The sequence below is a fragment of the Salvelinus sp. IW2-2015 genome, linkage group LG32 (genome assembly GCF_002910315.2).
Source record: "Salvelinus sp. IW2-2015 linkage group LG32, ASM291031v2, whole genome shotgun sequence".
Taxonomy (NCBI): domain Eukaryota; kingdom Metazoa; phylum Chordata; class Actinopteri; order Salmoniformes; family Salmonidae; genus Salvelinus; species Salvelinus sp. IW2-2015.
The window spans coordinates 16,521,917-16,545,975 of NC_036871.1; the positions used below are offsets into that span (position 1 = coordinate 16,521,917).

General features: G+C 39.8%; 1 protein-coding gene across 5 annotated transcripts in view; it reads left to right on the forward strand.

Moving 5' to 3' along the window:
* Positions 1–394: 394 nt before the first annotated feature.
* LOC111956876 (cyclin-Y) overlaps positions 395–24,059 on the forward strand; it is a 37,633-nt gene continuing 13,968 nt past the window's right edge. For 2 of the 5 annotated variants that reach the window (XM_023977562.2, XM_070436550.1), the window contains exons 1-2: positions 395–469; positions 866–1,081. In XM_023977562.2, the coding sequence (XP_023833330.1) occupies positions 928–1,081 (154 nt within the window). In that variant the 5' untranslated portion in view covers positions 395–469; positions 866–927. The other 3 variants (XM_023977563.3, XM_023977564.2, XM_023977566.2) reach the window with 3 other exon arrangements.

The window sequence follows — 24,059 nt, forward strand, 5'->3', positions numbered from 1 at the left end:
TGCAATTATGGACAGGTAACTAGTAACTGTATTGGATTACATTTAGAAAGTAAGTAATTTACCCAACCCTGCTTCCAACTCATAGGAAACCATACCCAGTTGACTACTTGGTGGAAGCCCTCAATGGCAATATCCATGCTAAAACAGGTTTTAGCCATGATGAGTCCTCTATCTCTATAAAAGCCTCAAGTAGCAAATTAGCAATTCAAATGTTTTGTTTACCAAATGCTACACTCTCTCATTGACCTCGATAAAACAATTCTTATTCATTGATCTCGATTCAAAAACGCTTATTTTCGTGGACAGATTTTGAGAGTAGTAAAACCTCTCGCTTCACTTCTTCCCCTCTGTTAAAACGACGACGTCTCGGACACGTCAAGGGGCGTATTCATAACGGAAACCGTTTACCGTTTTACAACTAAACGGAAGCACACAGAGAAAAAAGAAAGTTTATATTGGACAGATTCAGGTAGCTAACTCCCCGTTTCATTTCGTTTGCTTCCGTTTAAGAAACGTTTTGCAACAGAATGAGTGTAATGAATACGGCCCTGGCAAGATGTTTATTATGCCGATTTTGTTGCAAATCATTTTGCAACTGTTTGGACTAATGATTACACCCCTGGCACGTCTGATTAAATAGCAGTCAATAGTGTGGTTAATGCGTGGGCTTGGCAGACTGTGGAAGCTAAAAGGAAGGTGGGCTGGCTGGCTGCAACGGTTTACAGTGTAAAATCTGTCATGTTTCTCTGCTGCGTCTATTGAGTATCTCGTTGACTGTGCGAAGATTTATCAATAACAGTGCATTTACCTGCTGGTCGCAGCGACGGTTTCACCCTTGGTGCTCTGATCTTCTTCCCCTCTTCAGTATCAATTTGAACCGACTAATATCATTCTTCGAAGAGAGCAATATTGTAACGGATTGGAAAGATGGGAAGCACGAGCTCTTGCTGTGTGTCTTCGAGCCCGAAGCTCCGGAGAAATGCCCATTCGAGGCTGGAGTCGCACAACCCGGAGCCGGAGTTGAGTAGGGAGGATACGGGCTGCAACCTGCAACATATCAGCGACCGAGAGAATATCGACGGTGAAGTATTTTAAGCAGCCCATATCTTAATAATAGCCTAATGTATAAGAATATTAGCCTAAAGTTAAATGTTCCTGTCTGCTGGTGGTGAGTGTTTTGATAAATAACAGGACTTAACCATTTTGAAGTTCACGCTGAATTTTATTGCATTGGTTTGCCAAGTAGCCAATAGCGATAACATTTCGGAAACATTTACTGGCAACATTGTAATGATTGCTTAATTTGCTCTTAACTATTATAGGCCGATATTGGATTTATTTTAAGTTTTCTTTAATTCCTTAGAGACTCTTTCCAAATGCCATTCAGAAATCATTACTAAGCATATTCCACTTAGCTAGGGTTTCTGTCCTCCCTCCCTGGCAGTGGGTCTGTGTTATTGATTTATAATGCTTCTAATAGGCCGGTTTATCTGAATGTGTGCTGTTATTACTGTACATGGGGGCAGGCAACATGGCAATCCAGTCTGCCTCTCAGTCCCATGTGACATGTTGAAATATGGGATTGTGCCCCAAATAATAGCACCCTATTCCCAATAAAGATCACTACTTTTAACCAGAGCCTTATTGTTCCTGGTCAAAGTAGTGCAATATATAAGGAATAGGATGCCATTTGGGACGCCCCCATGGTGCAACAGAGCAGACAGCATCCTCTTCATAAAGAAAGACTCCTTTGTGCTTCTCTTTGTTTTCAATTTCAGCATGAAAGACACACCAATGGTGACATGGTATAGCACTCTGACACACATGCTAATATGCATTACAATTGATCCATTCAAAGTGTCTACTAAATGGGTATAGCCTATTCAAGCTGAATGTCTCATGTAGAGATGCAATTCTCTGAAATATTGAGTGGTCTGCTCTGCAACATGCATGTCTGAATATCCATGATTGGCAAAGTCTGTACATTTTACATCAACCACTTTTGGTGTTTTCCCCATTTCTCATCATCAGTATTTCTTGTGGATGTGTCCGTTGACTGAAAAGGAGTCTGGTACTCATTTTGGTTGCCCGGTACTGTATATATTTAGGTGACATTATTCCACAATATTTTAAAGCCAATATTTTATGAGGTGCTGGTTCTAAAGCAGTAGAACATTTCAGGTGCTGGTACCGGTGTGTACCAGCCTAATTCAAACACTGGGTATGTCCAAGCCACTAGAACCTACAGTGGTGGATGGAGGCTGTGACTGTCTGTATTATACAGGCTCAGTGTCTTTCGCCCTTGGCTCTCCTCTCCAAGTTACTTCTGAGTGCTGGAATGGGACAACATAATCAGGTAGTGTGGGTTCAATATAACCAGCATGTTTTTCTCAGGCAGCCTTGCATGTCTCTGGAAACATTACCAATAACTAGAGGTCGACCGATTATGGTTTTTCAACGCCGATGCCGATTATTGGAGGACCAAAAAAGCCGATACCGATTAATCGGCCAATTTGTATTTATTTATTTGTAATAATGACAATTACAACAATACTGAATGAACACTTATTTTAACTTAATATAATACATCAATAAAATCATTTTAGCCTCAAATATATAATGAAACATGTTCAATTTGGTTTAAATAATGCAAAAACAAAGTGTTGGAGAAGAAAGTAAAAGTGCAATATGTGCCATGTAAGAAGGCTAACGTTTAAGTTCCTTGCTCAGAACATGAGAACATATGAAAGCTGGTGGTTCCTTTTAACATGAGTCTTCAATATTCCCAGGTAAGAAGTTTTAGGTTGTAGTTATTATAGGAATTATAGGACTAATTCTCTCTCTACGATTTGTTTTTCATATACCTTTGACTATTGGATGTTCTTATAGACACTTTAGTATTGCCAGTGTAACAGTATAGCTTCCATCCCTCTCCTCGCTCCTACCTGGGCTCGAACCAGGAACACATCGACAACAGCCACCCTCGAAGCAGCGTTACCCATGCAGAGCATGGGGAATAACTACTCCAAGTCTCAGAGCGAGTGACGTTTGAAACGCTATTAGCGCGCACCCCGCTAACTAGCTAGCCATTTCACATCGGTTACACCAGCCTAATCTCGGGAGTTGATAGGCTTGAAGCACAGCGAAGAGCTTCTGGCAAAACGCAGTAAAGTGCTGTTTGAATGAATGCTTACGAGACTGCTGCTGCCTACCACCGCTCAGTCAGACTGCTCTATCAAATCATAGACTTAGTTATAACACACAGAAATACGAGCCTTAGGTCATTAATATGGTCGAATCCGGAAACTATCATCTCGAAAACAAGACGTTTATTCTTTCAGTGAAATACGGAACCGTTCCGTATTTTATCTAACAGGTGACATCCATAAGTCTAAATATTTCTGTTACATTGCACAACCTTCAATGTTATGTCATAGTTACGTAAAATTCTGGCAAATTAGGCGGCCCAAACTGTTGCATATACACTGACTCTGCGTGCAATGAACGCAAGAGAAGTAACACAATTTCACCTGGTTAATATTGCCTGCTAACCTGGATTTCTTTTAGCTAAATATGCAGGTTTAAAAATATATACTTCTGTGTATTGATTTTAAGAAAGGCATTGATGTTTATGGTTAGGTACACATTGGAGCAACGATACGCACCGCATTGATTGTATGCAACGCAGGACACGCTAGATAAACTAGTAATATCATCAACCATGTGTAGTTAACTAGTGATTATGATTGATTGATTGATTGTTTTTTATAAGATAAGTTTAATCCTAGCTAGCAACTTACCTTGGCTTCTACTGCATTCGCGTAACAGGCGGGCTCCTCGTGGAGTGCAATGTAATCAGGTGGTTAGAGCATTGGACTAGTTAACTGTAAGGTTGCAAGATTGAATCCCCCGAGCTGACAAGGTAAAAATCTGTCGTTCTGCCCCTGAACGAGGCAGTTAACCCACCGTTCTTAGGCCGTCATTGAAAATAATAATGTGTTCTTAACTGACTTGCCTAGTTAAATAAAGGTGTAAAAAAAACGGCCAAATCGGTGTCCAAAAATACAGATTTCCGATTGTTATGAACTTGAAATCGGCCCTAATTAATCGGCCATTCTGATTAATCAGTCGACCTCTATTTGTAATGGTGAGAATTACAACAATTCTGAATGAACACTTATTTTAACTTAATATAATACATCAATAAAATCAATTTAGTCTCAAATAAATAATGAAACATGTTCAATTTGGTTTAAATGATGCAAAAACAAAGTGTTGGAGAAGAAGGTAAAAGTGCAATATGTGCCATGTAAAAAAGCTAACGTTTAAGTTCCTAGCTCAGAACATATGAAAGCTGGTGGTTCCTTGTAACATGAGTCTTCAATATTCCCAGGTAAGAAGTTTTAGGTTGAAGTTCTTATAGGACTATTTCTAACTATACCATTTGTATTTCATATACCTTTGACTATTGGATGTTCTAATAGGTACTTTAGTATTGCCAGCCTGATCTCGGGAGTTGATAGACTTGAAGTCATAAACAGCGCAATGCTTGAAGCACAGCGTAGAGCTGCTGGCAAATGCAGGAAAGTGCTGTTTGACTGAATTCTTACGAGCATGCTGCTGACTGAGCGGTGGTAGGCAGACTGCTCTATCAAATCATAGACTTAATTATAATAAACACACAGAAATACGAGCCTAAGGTCATTAATATGGTCAAATCCGGAAACTATCATTTCGAAAACAAAACCTTTATTCTTTCAGTGAAATACGGAACCGTTCCGTATTTTATCTCATGGGTGGCAACCCTAAGTCTAAATATTGCTGTTACATTGTACAACTTTCAATGTCATGTCATAATTATGTACAATTCTGGCAAATTAATTACGGTCTTTGTTAGGAAGAAATGGTCTTCACACAGTAAGCAACGACCCAAACTGTTGCATATACCCTGACTCTGCTTGCACAGAATGCAAGAGAAGTGACACAATTTCCCTAGTTAGAAGAAATTCATGTTAGCAGGCAATATTAACTAAATATGCAGATTTAAAAATATATACTTGTGTATTGATTTTAAGAAAGGCATTGATGTTTATGGTTAGGTACACATTGGTGCAACGACAGTGCTTTTTTCCCGAATGCGCTTGTTAAATCACCCGTTTGGCGAAGTAGGCTGTGATTCAATGATAAATTAACAGGCACCGCGTCGATTATATGCAACGCAGGACAAGCTAGATAACTACACATGGTTGATGATATTACTAGTTTAACTACTGATTATGTTAAGATTGATTGTTTTTTATAAGATACGTTTAATGCTAGCTAGCACCTTAGCTTGGCGCCTTGCTGCAATCGCATAACAGGTAGTCAGCCTGGCACGCAGTCTCCTCGTGGAGTGCAATGTAATCGGCCATAATCGGTGTCCAAAAATACAGATTACCGATTGTTATGAAAACTTGAAATCGGCCATTCCATTCCGATTTCATAGTTTTGACCTCTTCACTATTATTTTACAATGTAGAAAATAGTAAAAATAAAGAAAAACCCTTGAATGAGTTGGTGTGTCCAAACTTTTGACTGGTACTGTATGTATAGGGAGGGAGGTTAAAGAAGAGAGTGAGAGTACTGGGGACTGCTCATAGTATGATTGGAAAGGAGCGTGTAGGTGGATGTGTTGGGTGTCGTTCAAATGCCAGCCATAAGGCCCTGGTCAAAAGTAGTGCACCATGAACGGAATATGGATCCATTTGGGACAGAGGATGTGAGTGAGGTCAGACAGTATGAAGATGGGCTGCTGAAAGGAAGACTTATCAGGGGGCTGTCTGTTGCTGTCCTACCACAGCAGCAGGCCTGTAGAGGCAGATGGGTAATGACAAATCACTGCCGAGAGAGAGAAACTGATGCCTCTATGGGGACTCTTATGAGTAATATAAGGAGGGTTATTCTCCTTTAGAAAGGATGGACTGTTAAGCTTAACACACCTCTCATGGACTAAGGCCATCACCATTACGATACTCTTGTCAAAATAGTTCTGAATCACATAAACAAACTACAATTTTAGAAATATCTATATAAGCAGTATAAATTGTTTAGAAGGCTTCACTAAGCATTGACAGTTGCAGTTTATTTAAAGTGGGATCTAGTTCTGTTTGAGAAGCCTTGAGTCTGACCCAGCCAGCCTGAGTTATGTTATTTCACAATCCGTTTAGGGCTTTGTGGCCCTGTCATAAAGTGATTCTCCATCTTGTGTTCTTAAGCAGAGATCACCATGGCATTACATCAAGTCTCTTGCTTGCCCTGTATGAACTGATGTTTTGGGGGATACCTAGTCAGTTGTACAACTGAATGCATTCAACTGAAATGTCTTCCACATTTTAACCCGATTGCTATGAATCAGAGGGGTGTGGGGGGCAGCCTTAATCAACATCCACGTCTTTGGCGCTCGGGGAACAGTGGGTTAACTGCCTTGCTCAGGGGCAGAACGACAGATTTTTACCTTGTCAGCTTGGGGATTAGCCCAACGCTCCTACCCAGCCAGGCTACCTGCCGCCCCTTGGCTGATACTCAGTCGACTTCAGGCTGGACATGCCAGGCAGGCTGCTTTTGAAGAAATTTCGAGCAAGGCTTACTTTGGGCAGAGATGGCACCCTATTCCCTTTACAGTAGTGATACGGTGGCGGGGGCGATGGTTGCATATCGGGATATTAGTTTTGACTTTTTCCACATGTTGTGTTACAGCCTTCATTAAAATGGTTTTCTTTTGTCACTGGCCTACACACAATACTCCATAATGTCAAAGTGGATTTTTTTTATTTTTTTTTTACTAATGGTGACTTTAAATCTGTTAGTTTAATGACTTTGATAAGAGAACTGAGGATGGATCGACTACATTGTAGTTACTCCACAATACTAACCTAATTTGACAGAGTGAAAAGAAGGAAGCCTGTAAAAAAAAAAAAAATCCAAAACACACATCCTGTTTGCAACAAGGCACTGAAGTAATACTGCAAAAAATGTGGCAAAGCAATTCACCTTTTGTCATGAACACCATGTTAAGTTTGTTACAAATATTTTCAAGCGTAGTGGTGGCTGCATCATGTTATGGGTATGCTTGTAATCTTTAAGGACTGGAGTTTTTCAGGATAAAAAAAGAAACTGAATGGAGCTAAGCACAGGCGAACACCTGCTTTCCAACCGACACTCGGAGATTAATTCACCTTTCAGCAGAGCAATAACCTAAAACACAAGGCCAAATCTACACTGGAGTTGCTTACCAAGATGACAGTGAATGTTCCTGAGTGGCCTAGTTAGTTTTGACTTAAATCTGCTTGAATCTCTATGGCAAGACTTAAATGTTTGTCGTGCAATGATCAATAACCAATTTGCCAGAGCTTGAAGAAATCTGAAAATAATTTTGGGGAAATATTGTACATTCCAGGTGTACATTCCAGGTGTGCAAAGCTGTTAATCACTCACAGCAGTGATTTATAACATGTTTTGATTCAGGGTGTGTTTCCATCAGAGCTGTTGCTGGAGAATTTAATGTTCATTTCTCTACCATAAGCCGCCTCCAATGTCAGTTTAGAGAATTTGGCAGTACGTCTAACCGGCCTCAACAGCAGACTACGTGTAACCACGCCAGCCCAGGACCTCCTTTAAAAAAAAATATATATATATATATATATTTTTTTTTTTTACTGTTTGATCACCTGAGACCAGCCACCAGGACAGCTGATGAAACTGTGGGATTGCACAACCAAAGAATTTCTGCACAAACTGTCAGAAACCATCTCAGGGAAGCTTATCTGTGTACTCGTCGTCCTTACCAGGGTTTTGACGTGACATCAGTTCGGTGTCATAATCGACTTCAGTGGGCCAATGCACACCTTCGATGGCCACTGGGACGCTGGAGAAGTTTGCCCTTCACGGTTGAATCCCGGTTTCAGCTGTACCGGGCAGATTGCAGACAGTATGTATGACATCTTGTGGGCAGGTGGTTTTCTGAACAGAGTTCCCCATGGTGGGGTTATGGTATGGGCATGCATAAGCTACACACAATGAACACAATTGCTAGTTATTGGTGGCCATTTTGAATGCACAGAGATCCTGAGGCCCATTGTCGTGACATTCATCCCCCTGGCATCACCTCATGTTTCAGCATAATGCACGAGGCAAATGGTGGTTATTCCAGATACTGATACTGGTTTTCTGATCCACCCTCCCTTCTTTTTTTTTTTTAAGGTATCTGTGACCAATCGATGCATATCTGCATACCCAGTCATGTGAAATCCATAGATTAGGGCCTAATGAATTTTATTTCAATTTACTTATTTCCTTTTAAGAACTCAGTCAAATCTTTGACTTTGTTGCGTTTTACATTTTTTGTTCAGTGTACATCAATTTAAAAATGTCACCGATGGGTGAGAAATGTTTAATCCATTTTGAATTCAGGCTGTAACACAACTGTGGAATTAGTCAAGGGGTATGAATACATTTGAAGGCACTGTATATCGTATTGTTTTCACTATCACAATATTATTTAGCTGTACCTGCACCAAAATTCCAGTATTTTTCCTTCACAGCTTGTTCTCCTTTTTAAAGCTGCAATATGTACCTTTTTGGGCGACCAACCAAATTCACATAGAAATGTTAGATATGTCATTCTAAGAAGCTGTAGATATGTTCTCTGTGCCCTATTTCTATGCATCCCATTAAGTTGGTGCGTATTTTACTTTCGGTTTTGTACACCAGCTGAAAATGCAATGTTATTGGTTATCTATATGGTACAATGATTCACTACACAATACATTTCTTGTTTTGTCAAACAGAAATTAGTCAAGCCTTTAGAACTTTAGAAAACAACAGGAAATGGTGAGTGATTTCTGCGTATCGCATCTTTTAATAGGGGGCCAATTTGTTTTCAGCTTTTTTTTAACTGATCGAAATCTTGTTCCTCTGCAGCAGACATGGTGAGCAATATGTTTGGAACATCATCACAATACATATGTCATCATGATAATCGCAATACATGTCGTATCGGCACCAAAGTATTGTGAAAGTAGAGAATCGTGAGGTCCCTGGCAATTCCCAGCCAACTCTATAGTGCTCTACTTTTGACCAGAGCCCTAGGGACCCTGGTCAAAAGTAGTGGACTATAAAGGGAATAGGGTGCCATTTGGGGTGCCATTTGGGACACAGAGACATGTTCTGTGGAGAATGGTGTTGAGAATCAGTAACTTTCTAAGCTGCCTCAGAGGGAAAAGGGCTTAACTTAAGATAGTTCATTCTGCAGACCAGGGTGCCAGGCATGTGATGCTCTTATTTCAGTTTATGGATGCAGGGAGTCTCTCCTCTCTGAGACTCACTGACCAAACATGCTGGGTGCTCATTACGTGGCTGTAAATTAGGATTAGTAATATCATCTTGAATGGGGAAAATAACTTCTGTAGCCTTTTGTGTGTGTGATCTATAGCTCAAGTCCTCCCCTTTTTGTATTTGTGACTGCAGTGGCTAGATACCATTCATGGCACTAATTATTTGGTGCAGAAGGAACACTGCATTGATTATATGGTCAGAAACTGTCGCTCTAAAGAAGAGGTTATTGTGAATCTGCACGAGTTGATTTATATTGTTATTCCATATTATTCTCCCCTGTGTGAGTAGCATGTTCATTGTACATGCAGTAGTCAACTGGAAGTAAGATGCAGCATTAATTAGAAATAACGTTCTCCTCAACTGTCTGTTCTCCGGTTGGCTCACCGATTTAGTGTCTTCAGAAAGAATTCATATTTATTTGACTTATTCCACATTTTGTTGTGTTACAGCCTGAATTAAACTAATTACACTGAACAAAAATATAAACACAACACACAATCATTTTTGAGTTACAGTTCATATAAGGAAATCAGTCAATTGAAATGAATGAATTAGGCCATAATCTATGGATTTTACATGACTTGGAATACAGATACCTTTAAAAAAAGAAAGTAGCTCCATGGATCAGAGAACCAATCCAGATATTGGCAGGAACTGGAACACGCTGTTGTACACAACGATCCAGTGCATCCGAAACATGTTCAATTGGTGAGTATGCAGGCCATAGAAGAACTGGGACATTTTTAGCTTCCAGAAATTGTGTACTGACATTTTCATCAGCTGTCCGGGTGGCTGGTCTCAGACAATCCCGCAGGGGAAGATGCTGGATGTGGAGGTCCTGGGCTGGCGTGGTTACACGTGGTCTGCGGTTGTGAGGCCGGTTGGACGTACTGCCAAATTATCTTATACGACGTTGGAGGTGGCTTATGGTAGACTTAAATTGTCTGGCAACAGCTCTGGTGGACTTCCCTGCAGTCAGCATTCCAATTGCACACCCTCAACTTGAGATATCTTTGGCATTGTGTTGTAACAAAACGGGACCTTTTGATGTCCTTTTTTGTCCCCAACACAAGGTGCACCTGTGTAATTGTGATGTTTATTCAGCTTCTGTCAGGTGGATGGAATACCTTGGCAAAGGAGAAATGCTAGATAACCGGGTAGTAAACTAATTTGTGCACAACATTTGAGAGAAATAAGCTTTTTGTATATATGGAACATTTCTGAAATCTTTCAGCTCATGGGACCAACACTTTATATGTTGCGTTTTATATTTTTTGTTCAGTGTAAACAGAKAGTTTTGCTCTCACCCATCTACACACAATACCCCACATGTATTTAGAAATTGTTGCAAATTTCTTAAATTAAATATCTCATTTACATAAGTATTCACATGTTAGAATCACCTTTGGCAGTGATTACAGCTATTACTCTTTCTGGGTAAGTCTAAGAGCTTTGCATACCAGGATTGTACAACATTTGCACATTATTCTTAATATTCTTCAAGCACTGTCAAGTTGGTTGTTGATGATTGCTATACAGCCATTTTCAAGTCATGCCATAGATTTTCAAGCAGATTTATGTCAAAAATGAATGTCTAGTTACAATGTCATCTTGGTAAGCAACTCCAGTGTATATTTGGCCTTGTGTTTTAGGTTATTGTCCCGCTGAAAGGGGAATTTTTCTCCCAGTGTCTGTTGGAAAGCAGGCTGAACCAGGTTTTCCTCTAGGGTTTTGTCTGTGCTTAGCTCTATTCAGTTTATTTTTAGAAGGAAAAACTCTAGTCCTTTGCCGAAGACAAGCATACCAATAACACGATGCAGTCACCACCATGCTTGAAAATATGAAGAGTGGTACTCGGTGACGTGTTGTTGGATTTGCCCCAAACAYAACACTTTGTATTCAGGTCAAAGTTAATTTCTTTGCACATTTTTTGCTAATGAACTTTAGTCCCTTGCTGCAAACAGGATGCATGTTTTGGAATATTTTTATTCTGTACAGGCTTCCTTATTTTCACTCTGCCGTTTATGTTAGTATTGTGGAGTAAGTACAGTGTTAGTCCATCTTCAGTTTTCTTCTATCACAGCCATTAAACTTTTTAATGTCGCCGTTGGCCTCATAGTGAAATTTCTGAGCGGTTTCCTTCGTCACCGGCAACTGAGTTAGGTAGGACACCTTTTATCATTGTAGTCTGGGTGTATTGATAAACCATCCAAAGTGTAAATAATAACTTCACCATGCTCATAGCGATATTCAATTACCCATCTACCAATAGGTGCCCTTTGTAAGGCATTGGAAAACCTCCCTGGTCTTTGTGGTTGAATCTGTTTTGAAATTCAGTGCATGATTGAAGGACCTTACAGGTAATTCATTACATGTGGGGTACAGCGATGAGGTAGTCATTCACAAATCCTGTTAAACACTGTTATTGCGCACAGTGACTCCATGCAACTTATTATGAGACTTGTTAAGCAAATGTTTACTCCTGAACTTATTTAGGCTTGTCATTACTAAGGGGTTGAATACTTATTGAGTCAAGACATTTAAGCTTTTAATTTTGTATTAATTTGTAATTTTGTGTGTGTAGGCCATTTTAAGTTTGGGCTGTAACACAACAAATGTGGACAAAGTCAAGGGGTGCGAATACTTTTCTGAAGGCACTGTACATGTACATCACTGCCTATTATCTCAAATACAGTTTAATTATCAGATATAAGATGGTGCTTACTGCTCATGCCTTGAGGCAAATGTCTTGTGATGTGTCTACCTTGTCTCAGACCACATCACAAGCTATGCGTGTGTCAGGCCAATTGAGAAGTTTACCTTAACAGCTTCACATCAGTCTAAATGTAGTCTGCCTAGCCCCTGTTCCTTCTACTGTATGACGCTCTCTGTTCTTTTCCACCACTTTGAACTCCATTTCTATTCCTTAACTCCTTTTCTGTCTGCATACACTGGTCTCGTCTGTAATTATGCAAATGAGAGAGGTCGAGATAGGACAGCGTCTGAGCTTATTTCCTTTTGATACCCCTTCTCCAGAGAGCGAGTTGGACTTAAATGGGCATGTTTATCCCCTATGGTGCTCCTTTACCTCTACAGACCCCCCCCCCCCCCCCTTTTAAATAATATTATCCTCCTTCCTCCACCTACAACCGTCACTTCAGTCTTCAGATCCATTCACTCCACACAATGACCCCCCCCCCCTTTCATCAGCTGCTCCTCAGCTGCTCAAAGCATTCCGGCATAATAAACAGAATATAAACAGCATGTACAATAGATCCTCTGGCTGGTTAGATTGTCCCCATCATCCTTTTGAGCCACACCAGTAGGATGCATAATAACCAATAAACACAGGTCTTTGAAAGGTCACGTGACCTCCTGTGGTTTTGGGAAAATATGTGAAAGCTCAAACAACTGTGGTTTTGAGGGGCGAAAAACCTTTTGTAAAACCTATTTATTATTTATTTATTATTTTTTAAACCAATCATCTCTCATTGAATATACCTGGAATTAGTTAGTCCTTACTAGAGGTCGCCCTATTAATCGCGTATGGCCGATTTTTAATTATGGCCGATGTTATGACAACTTGAAAAATCAGCCTTTTTGGACGCCGACTATGGCTGATTGCGTTCCACGAGGAAACTTGCGTGGCAGGCTTGACCACCTGTTACGTGAGTGCAGCAAGGAGCCAAGGTAAGTTGCTAGCTAGCATTAAACTTATCTTATAAAAACACTATCTTCACATAATCACTAGTTAACTACACATGGTGATGATATTACTAGGTTAACTAGCTTGTCCTGCGTAGCATATAATCAATGCGGTGCCTGTTAATTTATCATCGAATCACAGCCTACGTCGCAACGGGGTGATGATTTAACAAAAGCACAATCGTTGCACGAATGTACCTAACCATAAACATCAATGCCTTTCTTAAAATCAATACACAAGTATATATATTTTTAAACCTGCATATTTAATTACAAGAAAATAATGTTAGCAGACAATATTAACTAGGGAAATTGTCACTTCTCTTGCATTCCGTGCAAACAGAGTCAGGGTATATGCAACAGTTTGGGCCGTATGGCTCTTTGCGAACTGTGTGAAGACCATTTCTTCCTAACAAAGACTGTAATTAATTTGCCAGAATTKTACATAATTATGACATAACATTGAAGGTTGTRCAATGTAACAGCAATATTTAGACTTAGGGTTGCCACCTGTTCAATAAAATACAGAACGGTCCGTATTTCACTGAAAGAATAAACGTTTTGTTTTTCGAAATGATAGTTTCCGGATTTGACCATATGAATGACCTAAGGCTCGTATTTCTGTGTGTTTTATTATAATTAAGTCTATGATTTGATAGAGCAATCTGACTGAGCGGTGGTAGGCAGCAGCAGCCTCGTAAGCATTCATTCTAACTTTACTGCGTTTGCCAGCAGCTCTTAGCAATGMTKGATCACAGCGCTGTTTATKACTTCAAGCCTATCAACTCCTGAGATTAGGCTGGCAATACTAAAGTGCTTATAAGAACATCCAATAGTCAAAGGTATATGAAATACAAATGATATAGAGAGAAATAGTCGACGCGTCATAACTACAATCTATAACTTCTTAATTAACTGTTAATATTGAATAACTGGGAATATTGAACCACTAGCTTTCATATGTTCTGAGCAAGGAACTTAAGTTAGCTTTTTTATATGGCACATATTGCACTTTTACTTTCTCCTCCAACACTGTGTTTTTGCATTATTTAAACCAAATTGAACATGTTTCATTATTTATTTGAGGTGAAATACATAGATTTTATTTATTATATTAAGTTAAAATAAGTGTTCATTCAGTATTGTTATAATTGTCATTTATATATATATTTTTTTAAATCGGTATTGGATTTTTTTGGTCCTCCCAATAATTTGTATCGGTGTTGAAAAATCATAATCGGTCAACCTCTAGTCCTTACCCATTGAGGAGATCTGTCAAAAAATAATAAATGGCGAAAGTTTGTGGGATGGAGAGCAGTTAATTCCCACTGTTACGGTTTCTCCCTTTACTGCTAATGAATAATTTCAAGCAGATTAAGCCTTTGCAGGCATACTAGAGGTGTGTGATTGATTGATTAATTGACTAATATGGAGGAGGAAATTATTTACTGGCAATCTGATTTTCACTGCTCATTGATTTGTAGTCAAGTGCTATTATACAAATCTGATTTGACATACCTGTGTGATGTTGGGTAAGATTCTTGGAATCTTTATTCAGAGAAATGGTATTCTCAGGGCAACTCTGAAGCAATCAGTTACATACAGTGCATTCGGAAAGTGTTCAGACCACTTGACTTTTTCCACATTTTGTTACGTTACAGCCTTATTCTAAAATGGATTAAATAGATTGTTTCACTCATCAATCTACACACAATACACCATAATGACAAAGCAAAAAAAAAAAAAAAAAAAAAACATCACATTTACATAAGTATTCAGACCCTTTACTCAGTACTTTGTTAAAGCACCTTTTGGCAGTCTTTTTGGGTATGACGCTACAAGCTTGGCACACCTGTATTTGAGTTTCTTACATTTTTCTCTGCAGATCCTCTCAGCCTCTGTCAGGTTGGACGGGGAGCGTTGCTGCACAGCTATTTTCAGGTCTCTCCAGAGATGTTCTATTGGGTTCAAGTCCGGGCTCTGGCTGGGCCACTCAAGAACATTCAGAGACTTGTCCCGAAGCCACTCCTGTGTTGTCTTGGCTGTGTGCTTAGGGTTGTTGGAATGTGAACCTTCACCCCAGTCTGATGTCCTGAGCGCTCTGGAGCAGGTTTTCATCAAGGATCTCTCTGTACTTTTGGGTTGTGGGTTGTAGACTCCGTCTCATGCTACCACTAGAGTGAAAGCACCGCCAGCATTCAAAAGTGACCAAAACATCAGCCAGGAAGCATAGGAACTGAGAAGTGGTCTGTGGTCACCACCTGCAGAACCACTCCTTTATTGGGGGTGTCTTGCTAATTGCCTATAATTTCCACCTGTTGTCTATTCCATTTGCACAACAGCATGTGAAATTTATTGTCAATCAGTGTTGCTTCCTAAGTGGACAGTTTGATTTCACAGAAGTGTGATTGACTTGGAGTTACATTGTGTTGTTTAAGTGTTCCCTTTATTTTTTTGAGCAGTGTATATAGCCATACTACCTCGCTAGTTAACAAATTCTCTATGCATTAATGGTGTTGACTCGCTGTCTCCACCGGCACTGAAATAAATCTGACACCATTATTGGAAAGCTGGGATTCCCCTCTATTAAAGAGCCCCTGAAAGCGCCTGTTGGCACATGTTTTTCTGTTGCTCATTAGATAAACATTTGATTTCAGTCTTGAAGTGTTTCCTGACCGATTCCGCATTTGGTTAATGTTTGTCACCATGAGACACTGTAGACAAGGAAGCCTATTTCACTTTCTCAAAATCCTCAGAATGAATCTCAGATAACTAATTACAGATTTCTTGAGTTTTGACGTTTTCGCAGAGGAAGGTTTTAGTTGTGCAATTTTACATCTAACTATGGTGTTTGGTGCTGTATTTCTCAAGTAAAAAAAATGCGCAAAACCCAACCTGCATTTACCCTGTTTTAGACATGACTGACTTTATGACCAAAGTTATCCTATTTATACTTTGTATTCAATTTTGACACTAGAATAACGGGTTTTGACTAATATCGATGCCACCTAGGCCGTTTTCAAAGGGATTCGCTGCTTTTTAAAGGCATTCGCTCTTTAAACACTAGGCTAGCCATGTAATTCCGACCAACGTAAAAAATATTCAAAGAATTGACTAATTAACAAATTACTTCCATGCTGTGCCTAGACCTCACCTGAAACATGATCATTTTAGCCTTAAGATAAGAGATAAACATGTCTTCGTTAGCTACCTTGCTTTGAAGGAGCCTACCATATCCATTTGATCCCTGATTCATTGAATGAGGGAATAATTGTATAAAGACATAAAAGTAGGCCTATTAGGTTGTGATGTTGCAATATTTTATATCAAGGGTGGTCAACCATCCTCCAGGAGAGCTACTGGGTGTGCAGGCTTTTGTCTGAGCCCCACTCTAATACACCACATTGTACCCTAAACATCAGCTGCTCAACAGGACCTTGATAAKYATACTTGGGTGGGTTTCCGGGTTGAATCAAAAGCCTGCACACCCAGCAGCTCTGCAGATGGAGGATTGACCACATACAGTAGCTTAACAGTGCAGTTAATCTACTTTGTATAGGGTTAAGTGCCTTGATCAAGGGCACAACGGCAGGAGATGGAATGCAACCAGAATAAATGCTTAGGCGGCCTGCCCAGGGATTTCAATGGCAGAAAAATCCCTGTAAACAAACCAGGTTTACAGTAAGCTGTAAACTTGTGGTCACTGTACATGTGTTTTTATGAGTGCTTGGAATGTCAAAGAGAACACAGGGTAAATTACTCACTTAAAGCACTTTCCATTCAAGCCCACCTCTCCCAGGTTTATCCTAGATATTGCACAGAAAGAAAACGGATTACTGAAACCAGTTGAAACATACTGTTCAAGCCAACCCATTTCAATGTCACAATACTTGTTTTAAGGATTAACACGGGCTAATTTGTCAACACTTTCAGGGCCATTTCTTTAAAATCCAACTCACAAGTGATTTAGTCTAGAACTAGGCTGAATCTGTGTCTAGGAGATACTCTACTAATGTCTGGGCCATGTGCTCTACTTTTCTRTAGTCTAATCCATTTAATCAATTACATATTTATAAATAAAATGTAACTGAGTATACCAAACATTAGGAACATCTTCCTAATATGGAGTTGTATGATCTTTTGCCCAACGGCCTCAATTCGTCGGGGCATGGACTCTACAAGGTGTCAAGTGTTCTACAGGGATGTTGGCCCATGTTGACTCCAATGCTTCCCACAGTTGTCAAGTCGGCTGGATGTCCTTTGGGTGGTGGACCATTCTTGGTACACACGGGAAACTGTTGTGTGAAAAACCCATCAGCGTTGCAGTTCTTGACACAAACCGGTGTGCCTGCCACCTACTACCATACCCTGTTCAAAGGCATTCAATCTTTTGTCTTGCTCATTCAACGTCTGAATGGCACACACAGACAATCCATTTCTCAATGCTTAAAAATCCTTCTTTAACCTGTCTCCTCCCCTTCATCTACACTGATTGATTGAAGTGGATTTCACAAGTGACATCAAGGGATCGTAGCTTTTATCTGGATTCACCTGGTCAGTCTATGTCATGGAAAGAGCAGGTGTCCTTAATGTTTTGTACATTCAGTGTATTTCACCATGAAAGAAATTCAAGAAATGAATTATGCTTTTACAGTGTTTCGCCCTGGCACTTAGTACAAATTTTTCTTTGGCCGAAAATATTTTTCACCTGTGCTGCAGACGGCTGTATCAATCCACTAAAACGGGCTGTAAAGGCCCAGTGCACTACTTTTGTGAGGAAAATATATATAATTTCCGCGCTGCAGGCGGCTTCTATCCATCCGCTAATACAGGGGTTGTAAAGGCCCAGTGCACAACCTTTGTTAGAAATGTTTATTTTTTACAGTCAATAATTGATGGGATATGTAGTGATTTTGCCAACACAGCCAGATATGTACTGTTTTGTACAAGTAAGCGTTTTCAAACTGACTTGTATTTGTTAAAAGGACTTTATTAATGTAATGAGTAATCCAGGAATATCATGAGTTAATTGACTCAACTTGAGAAAACAGGAACTCTAACGAGCACAATGACTACCGGACACGAAGGATCCATGGAGCTCCTTCTCCTCACCACTCTATTCTGGCACTGCTCAGAAGAAGCGGTCCTCCATAGGAATGAATGGAATACACTTTCAATTAAATATTTCAAGGACAAATTTTACATGCATTACATTCTTTTGTTGTCGTGGGGACAGTAACATTAGAACTTTCAAAGAATTAAACTTTAAGGATTTACATATTTATGTTTAGCTCACATATGTTTAAGTATGATTTAATACTGGAATGGGCAGCTTTGATGGGGTAGGGGCCAACAAAAATCAGAACATTTTTATTTTAGAGAATTTGGCAGTACGTCCAACCGGCCTCACAACCACAGACCATGTGTAACCACACGAGCCCAGGACCTCCACATACGGCTTCTTCACCTGCGGGATCGTCTGCGATCATCCACCCAGACAGCTGATGAAACTGGGGAGTATTTCTCTCTAATAAAGCCCTTTTTGTGAGGAAAAACTCATTCTGATTGGCTGTGTCTTGCTCCCCAGTGGGTGGGCCAGTCTCCCAAGTGGGCCTATGCCCTCCCAGGTCCACTCATGGCTGCGCCCCTGCCCAGTCATGTGAAATCCATAAATTAGGGTCTAATGAATTTATTTCAATTGAGCGATTTTCCTTTATTTGAACTGTAACTCAGTAAAATCGTTAATTGTTGCGTTTTGATATTTTTGTTCAGTATAAATCAATGGGGACCCCCCTGGTTGTTAATTTGACCATGGTTACTACAAGTTTAGAAAGCTGGCTAGGCTAATTTAACAATCTAAAAATAAAAAGAAATTGACATGGGCTAATGGAGTGACTCATTGACTGACATAACAAGAGAAACATCTGATGCACAACCAAATTTCGAAATTGCACCTTTTGTGTATTCTACTATTCAAACTTTTTAACAGTAAGTTGAGGGACCCCGACTGAAAAATAAATCCGCTGGCCTATAAAAGAGGGGGCCGCCAGATGCCCATCCCTGCATTGGGTCTGTAATAGAATAAACGTGGCAAAAAAATTAATAAATGCATTTCTACAGCTTCCAAGCTGGAGGTGTGGTGGCTTCAAAACAGCGCCCCCTGTCAGTCATCGTGTGTGTATACATCTTTCTCATTTGGTCCTTACATTGAACATTCACTCACAGGCATGCATGCAGGATTCCAAATATCATGTTCTACCTGGCACCAGAAAAGTGAAGTCCTGTCTATAGCCTGCTAGTGTGTTCCAAATGTCACTCTATTCCCTATAAAGAGCACTACTCTTGACCAGAATCTCATGTGCATAAGCCAAATGGGCCCTGGTTAAAAGCAGTATACCATATAGGGAATAGGTGTGTGTGTGTGCAGAAAATGTCTGGAGTGAGAACATACTGGACATATTAAATGCACTATAAGAGGATTTGGTGTGGGTGTGATTCACTGACTGCCTCATCCATCAATGAGATGTTTCATATTCAGGGCTGTGTTTCTGGTCTGTTGCAAATGGATCTGAAGTGGCAGATCGATGTGGACTGGATTGAAAGTAGTCTTGGCAGATAGCAGTATGACAGCCTTACAAGGATATTGCTATGGAGGTTTCTGTACTCTGGTTATGTGTCGTGTCGTGTCTTTGTTAGTGGTAGGGCTGGGTGATATGGTCCTAAAATTCATATCTAAAAAAATAAAAAATAATAATCCAATGAAAAATGTCTAATTTATGGGCGATTCTCGATATTAAATGTTTTCTCTAAATARGCTTTGTTGTACAGTTAAAGGTCAAATCCACTGCATTTAAAACAGTCAGCAATTAACTAATGAATTCTGAGCTTGGTAAACTATACCTAACCTGAATATATGCCTTCCACAACCATAAGATGTAATTATTTTAGCAAAATAGTTGTACCTGCTTTTTTCCTTCTACTTGATGACAGCTTTGCACACTCTTGGCATTCTCTCAACCAGCTTCATGAGGTAGTAACCAGGAATGCATTTAAATTAACAGGTGTGCCTTAAAAGTTAATTAGAAAAGCGCTATATAAATCCAATTCAATTATTAAATGTGGAAGTTGTTAAACGTTGTCCTTGTGCATAGTTGTATGGTTTGTTTTAACTTTAATCATTGGTTTTTGTTTGACATACACAAATCTGAGTCTCCGCATCATTCTGTTCCTGTGGAATTTCCCCCCTCCCTCTGGTAGTGTGCTCTGTGGTAGTTCCTCCTGCAGGATGAGTGGGCAGGGCATCTCTGCAAGCATGGATTAAAAGGCTGCTCTCTCATATCCTTCCTGTCTGCATGCTGTCAGGGATGATGCCAATTAATCTACATTGCTATGTGTCCCAAATGGCACCTAGGGCTCTGGTTAAAAGTAGTGCACTATATAGGGAATAGGGTGCCATTTGGGATGGAACCCACTGTACTGCGAAGTGAGTTCATGTTTGATAGGGGGAAATTAGGTGTGAATGATCTTTTATTGACATTCATTGATTACGTATAGAATCTTACAGCATCTAGGCAAATTGATTCTGTATTATGTGTATTAACAGCTTCGCTGTACAGAAAATAGACCTCTGTTGGTACCTTGTCCATGCTTCAGAACTGCAGTGTATTTGTTGTGGAGGGCCTGACCCCCCCCCCCCACGAAAGGCTAATTGTGTTCAAGTGACCTCACCCTCTGAATACCTCCTGGTCCTAATTACTCAATTTGTGGAATCCTCCCGCAGTGTGATACTGGGGCTGTGTCTGAAATGAGACCCTGTTCCCTATTTAGTGTGCTATTGTTGACCCTAGCCCTATTGGCCCTGGTCAAAAGTAGTGCACTATACATTGAATAGAATGCCATTTCAGACAATCTGGGTTCATGTTGCATAAGTGTTGTAAATCTACGAAATGGCTGTGTTTTTATGCAAGACTAATCTACACTGTCAGTCCATTTAGTTGGCTCAGGTTGTTAAGCAGGAAGCTACAGCAAGCTAGCACTGCAGTGCATAACATATGGTTAGAAGTTGACTCAGAGACAATGGTTGAATAGTTTTAAAGAAATACATTTCTTTAAAAATTAAGGTGACGTGAAAGAGCTAGATATATTTCATATTTTTYCCCCCACTTTCACTTAGCTAGCGAATGCAGCTAGCTAGTTTTTAGCCTACTTAAACACCTGGCTGAAACAGAGAGGGATGCTATGTTAGCTTGCTGTCTATCCAACACTGGAACTCAAGGTACACTTTTGGTTGTGTTTAATTTATTGCCACCTGGGCCTGCTGGTGTAACAGCTTGCTGCTGACTGTACACTGCATGATTGTAGTGGGTTTACTAACGCGTTGACTATGATGTTTAATTTGTGAACAACAATGTAGGCTGTGTGTAGCAGTTAGCGGTTATGACATGAAGGCTTGGCAAGTAATATTTTTACATTTACATTTAAGTCATTTAGCAGACGCTCTTATCCAGAGCGACTTACAAATACAAATATGTTTGTTTTTTTGCCTGGTCACAGACAGCTGATGTTTTGGGCACTAAAGTCCACAAGCAAAGGGAGAGGAGGAGAGCACTTAGATGCGAGAATGCATTTTACAACAATCAGACTGATCATGGTGTTTGTATGTGGCTGCTATGAAAGTGAACTGGGATTGCGTATGATCAGGGGTGTATTAATTATGTCGATTCTGTTAAAATGTTATGACAAAAATGGAAAATGTAGGCTACGTTAGCGCTAGGACTAACTGAGAAAAGATTGACGTAACACAAGCGGTCATATTTAGCTAACTCTCGGCCGACAGAAACCATAATATTAATTAGCTATTAGCAGTTACTACTTACAATTCATCACATCACGGGTGAGCTCACCATCAATCAAAAGAATTCAGTAAAACACTTCACATCTATTTTATATTTGAGATTCTTCAAAGTAGCCACCCTTTGCCTTGATGACAGCTTTGCACACTCTTGGCATTCTCAACCAGCTTCATGAGGTAGTCACCTGGAATGCATTTTATTTAACAGGTGTGCCTTCTTAATTAGTGGAATTTCTTTCCTTATTCTTAATTTGTTTGAGCCAGTCTGTTGTGTTGTGACAAGGTAGTGGTAGTATACAGAATATGACACTATTTGGTAGAAGACCAAGTCCATATTATGGCAAGAACAGCTCAAATAAGCAAAGAGAAATGACAGTCCATCATTTACTTTAAGTTGAAACATTGCCTGCTAATTATCTATAGGCTGTGTGCCTTGGTTTGAGGGCAGCACGGGTTAACTGTCCGGTGTAAAAAATAAAAACCTTCCACTAGGGTGACCGTTAGAGATATTTGGAACTCACATGTGAAAAGGTTAACATTTGGGTCTAAATACTTTTTTCACCTAATAGCAGGAACAGCACTATCTAGTGGTCAGAATCTTACACTTTCAGGATGTAGGATGTTACATAAACCTAACAACTTCAATGGTTAATGTCTCTGAACAGGATAAAATTCACAAGGAATAGATGACATAGGATGAAGATACAATACTCTGAGCCGCAGCTCCATACTACTTGTCTGACATAGAGAACTGATACTGTATACTGGTTGTTGGTGTGGAAATGGCTTGGGGTGTCTGTGGATAGCTTKTGACCATTCCTTTGGATTCCCCATGTCTTATTCATTGATAGAAAAAAGTTTGGTCCAATCGGATGTTAGCCACTATATTTATTAAATATTATATTCATCTGATAATTAAATTTATAATGGACAATTTGGATGCAGTCAATTAGCTTCATTTCTCAGAGATCAAATTATATTTCATTATTAATAATGTTGCCGGAATGCTAATCGTATCTCTTTCTAACAACCAAAAGGATTTCAGAACAATCTGAGAAGGTGGGTGTCGGAATCCTCTTTCTTGTGCTTTTTTGAGGTGGAAAGACCTGATTTAGTGAGCGGCACCAATAGCCTATCAATAGGCTCCCAGTTGCATTTTTCGATATGAAAAGGAGACTGAAATGTGACTGATCTGCACTACACAGGTAGGAAAGTGTCCAGACGATTGTGAGCTTATTGATCAGTAGGCTAGGTCTGAATGTTCTGAAAGCTTAATCATGAATACAATAAGAAACCCATCGACCCCTTATGGACCATCAGCAGGACAAAAGTCTTTCTGAGTCTATGAGATGGTGCACTATTAACGGCAGCACTGCTTTATCAAATGTTTATATTGATATTTTATGCTACGATGTGAAAATAGTTTTCATGTTGGCCTTTTACCGTGTGTGTGCGCTGTTTCAGAAATTCGGGAGCCTATGCTACAAAATATAATATTCTGCCCGTATTAACACACATTATTTTAGGCCGTAGCCTAAGGAACCGCTATATGAGTTAATGAAAAGCAGCAAACAGACAACCTTTAATAAGACTAATTAACAGAAAAGGGCAAAATGCTGCAGCTCGCTTCCGTTTCCCCGCCAAATAGGCCTACAAAGAAACTCTGTATTTTCACGATGTTGATTGCGTGGAGGGGGGGGTCTTTACGCAGTGTAGTACCTTCCACAAAAAAAATTCTCGACCAAAAAGAACCGTAAGCATCTTCGAGGGACTTTTCCCACTCTTGAGTATGAAGTTGGCCTAGCTGTGTGGTTTGATTGGATTCTATTATTTAAGGTAGCATCTTTAGTCCAGTTGTTTGAGCACAAAGTCCCCTTTTCCTGGTTCAGCAGGTGTGCTGAGGTGTTTTTGCCTCTGGAATGGTGACTTCGTGAGGGCCTGAGTCCATGTTCAATGGTATAAAATTCATATTTTTTTGCACACTTTATCCTGAAGACTTCTTTCTTTACGATGCAGAGTCCAAGTGAATGGTAGCTACTAATATCTTTTAAATTACTATCCATCAGTACCTTTTTTCTGAATCGGGATAATGTACGAAAAGATGGCGCCGACAAGCGGTCGCCCTGTTTCT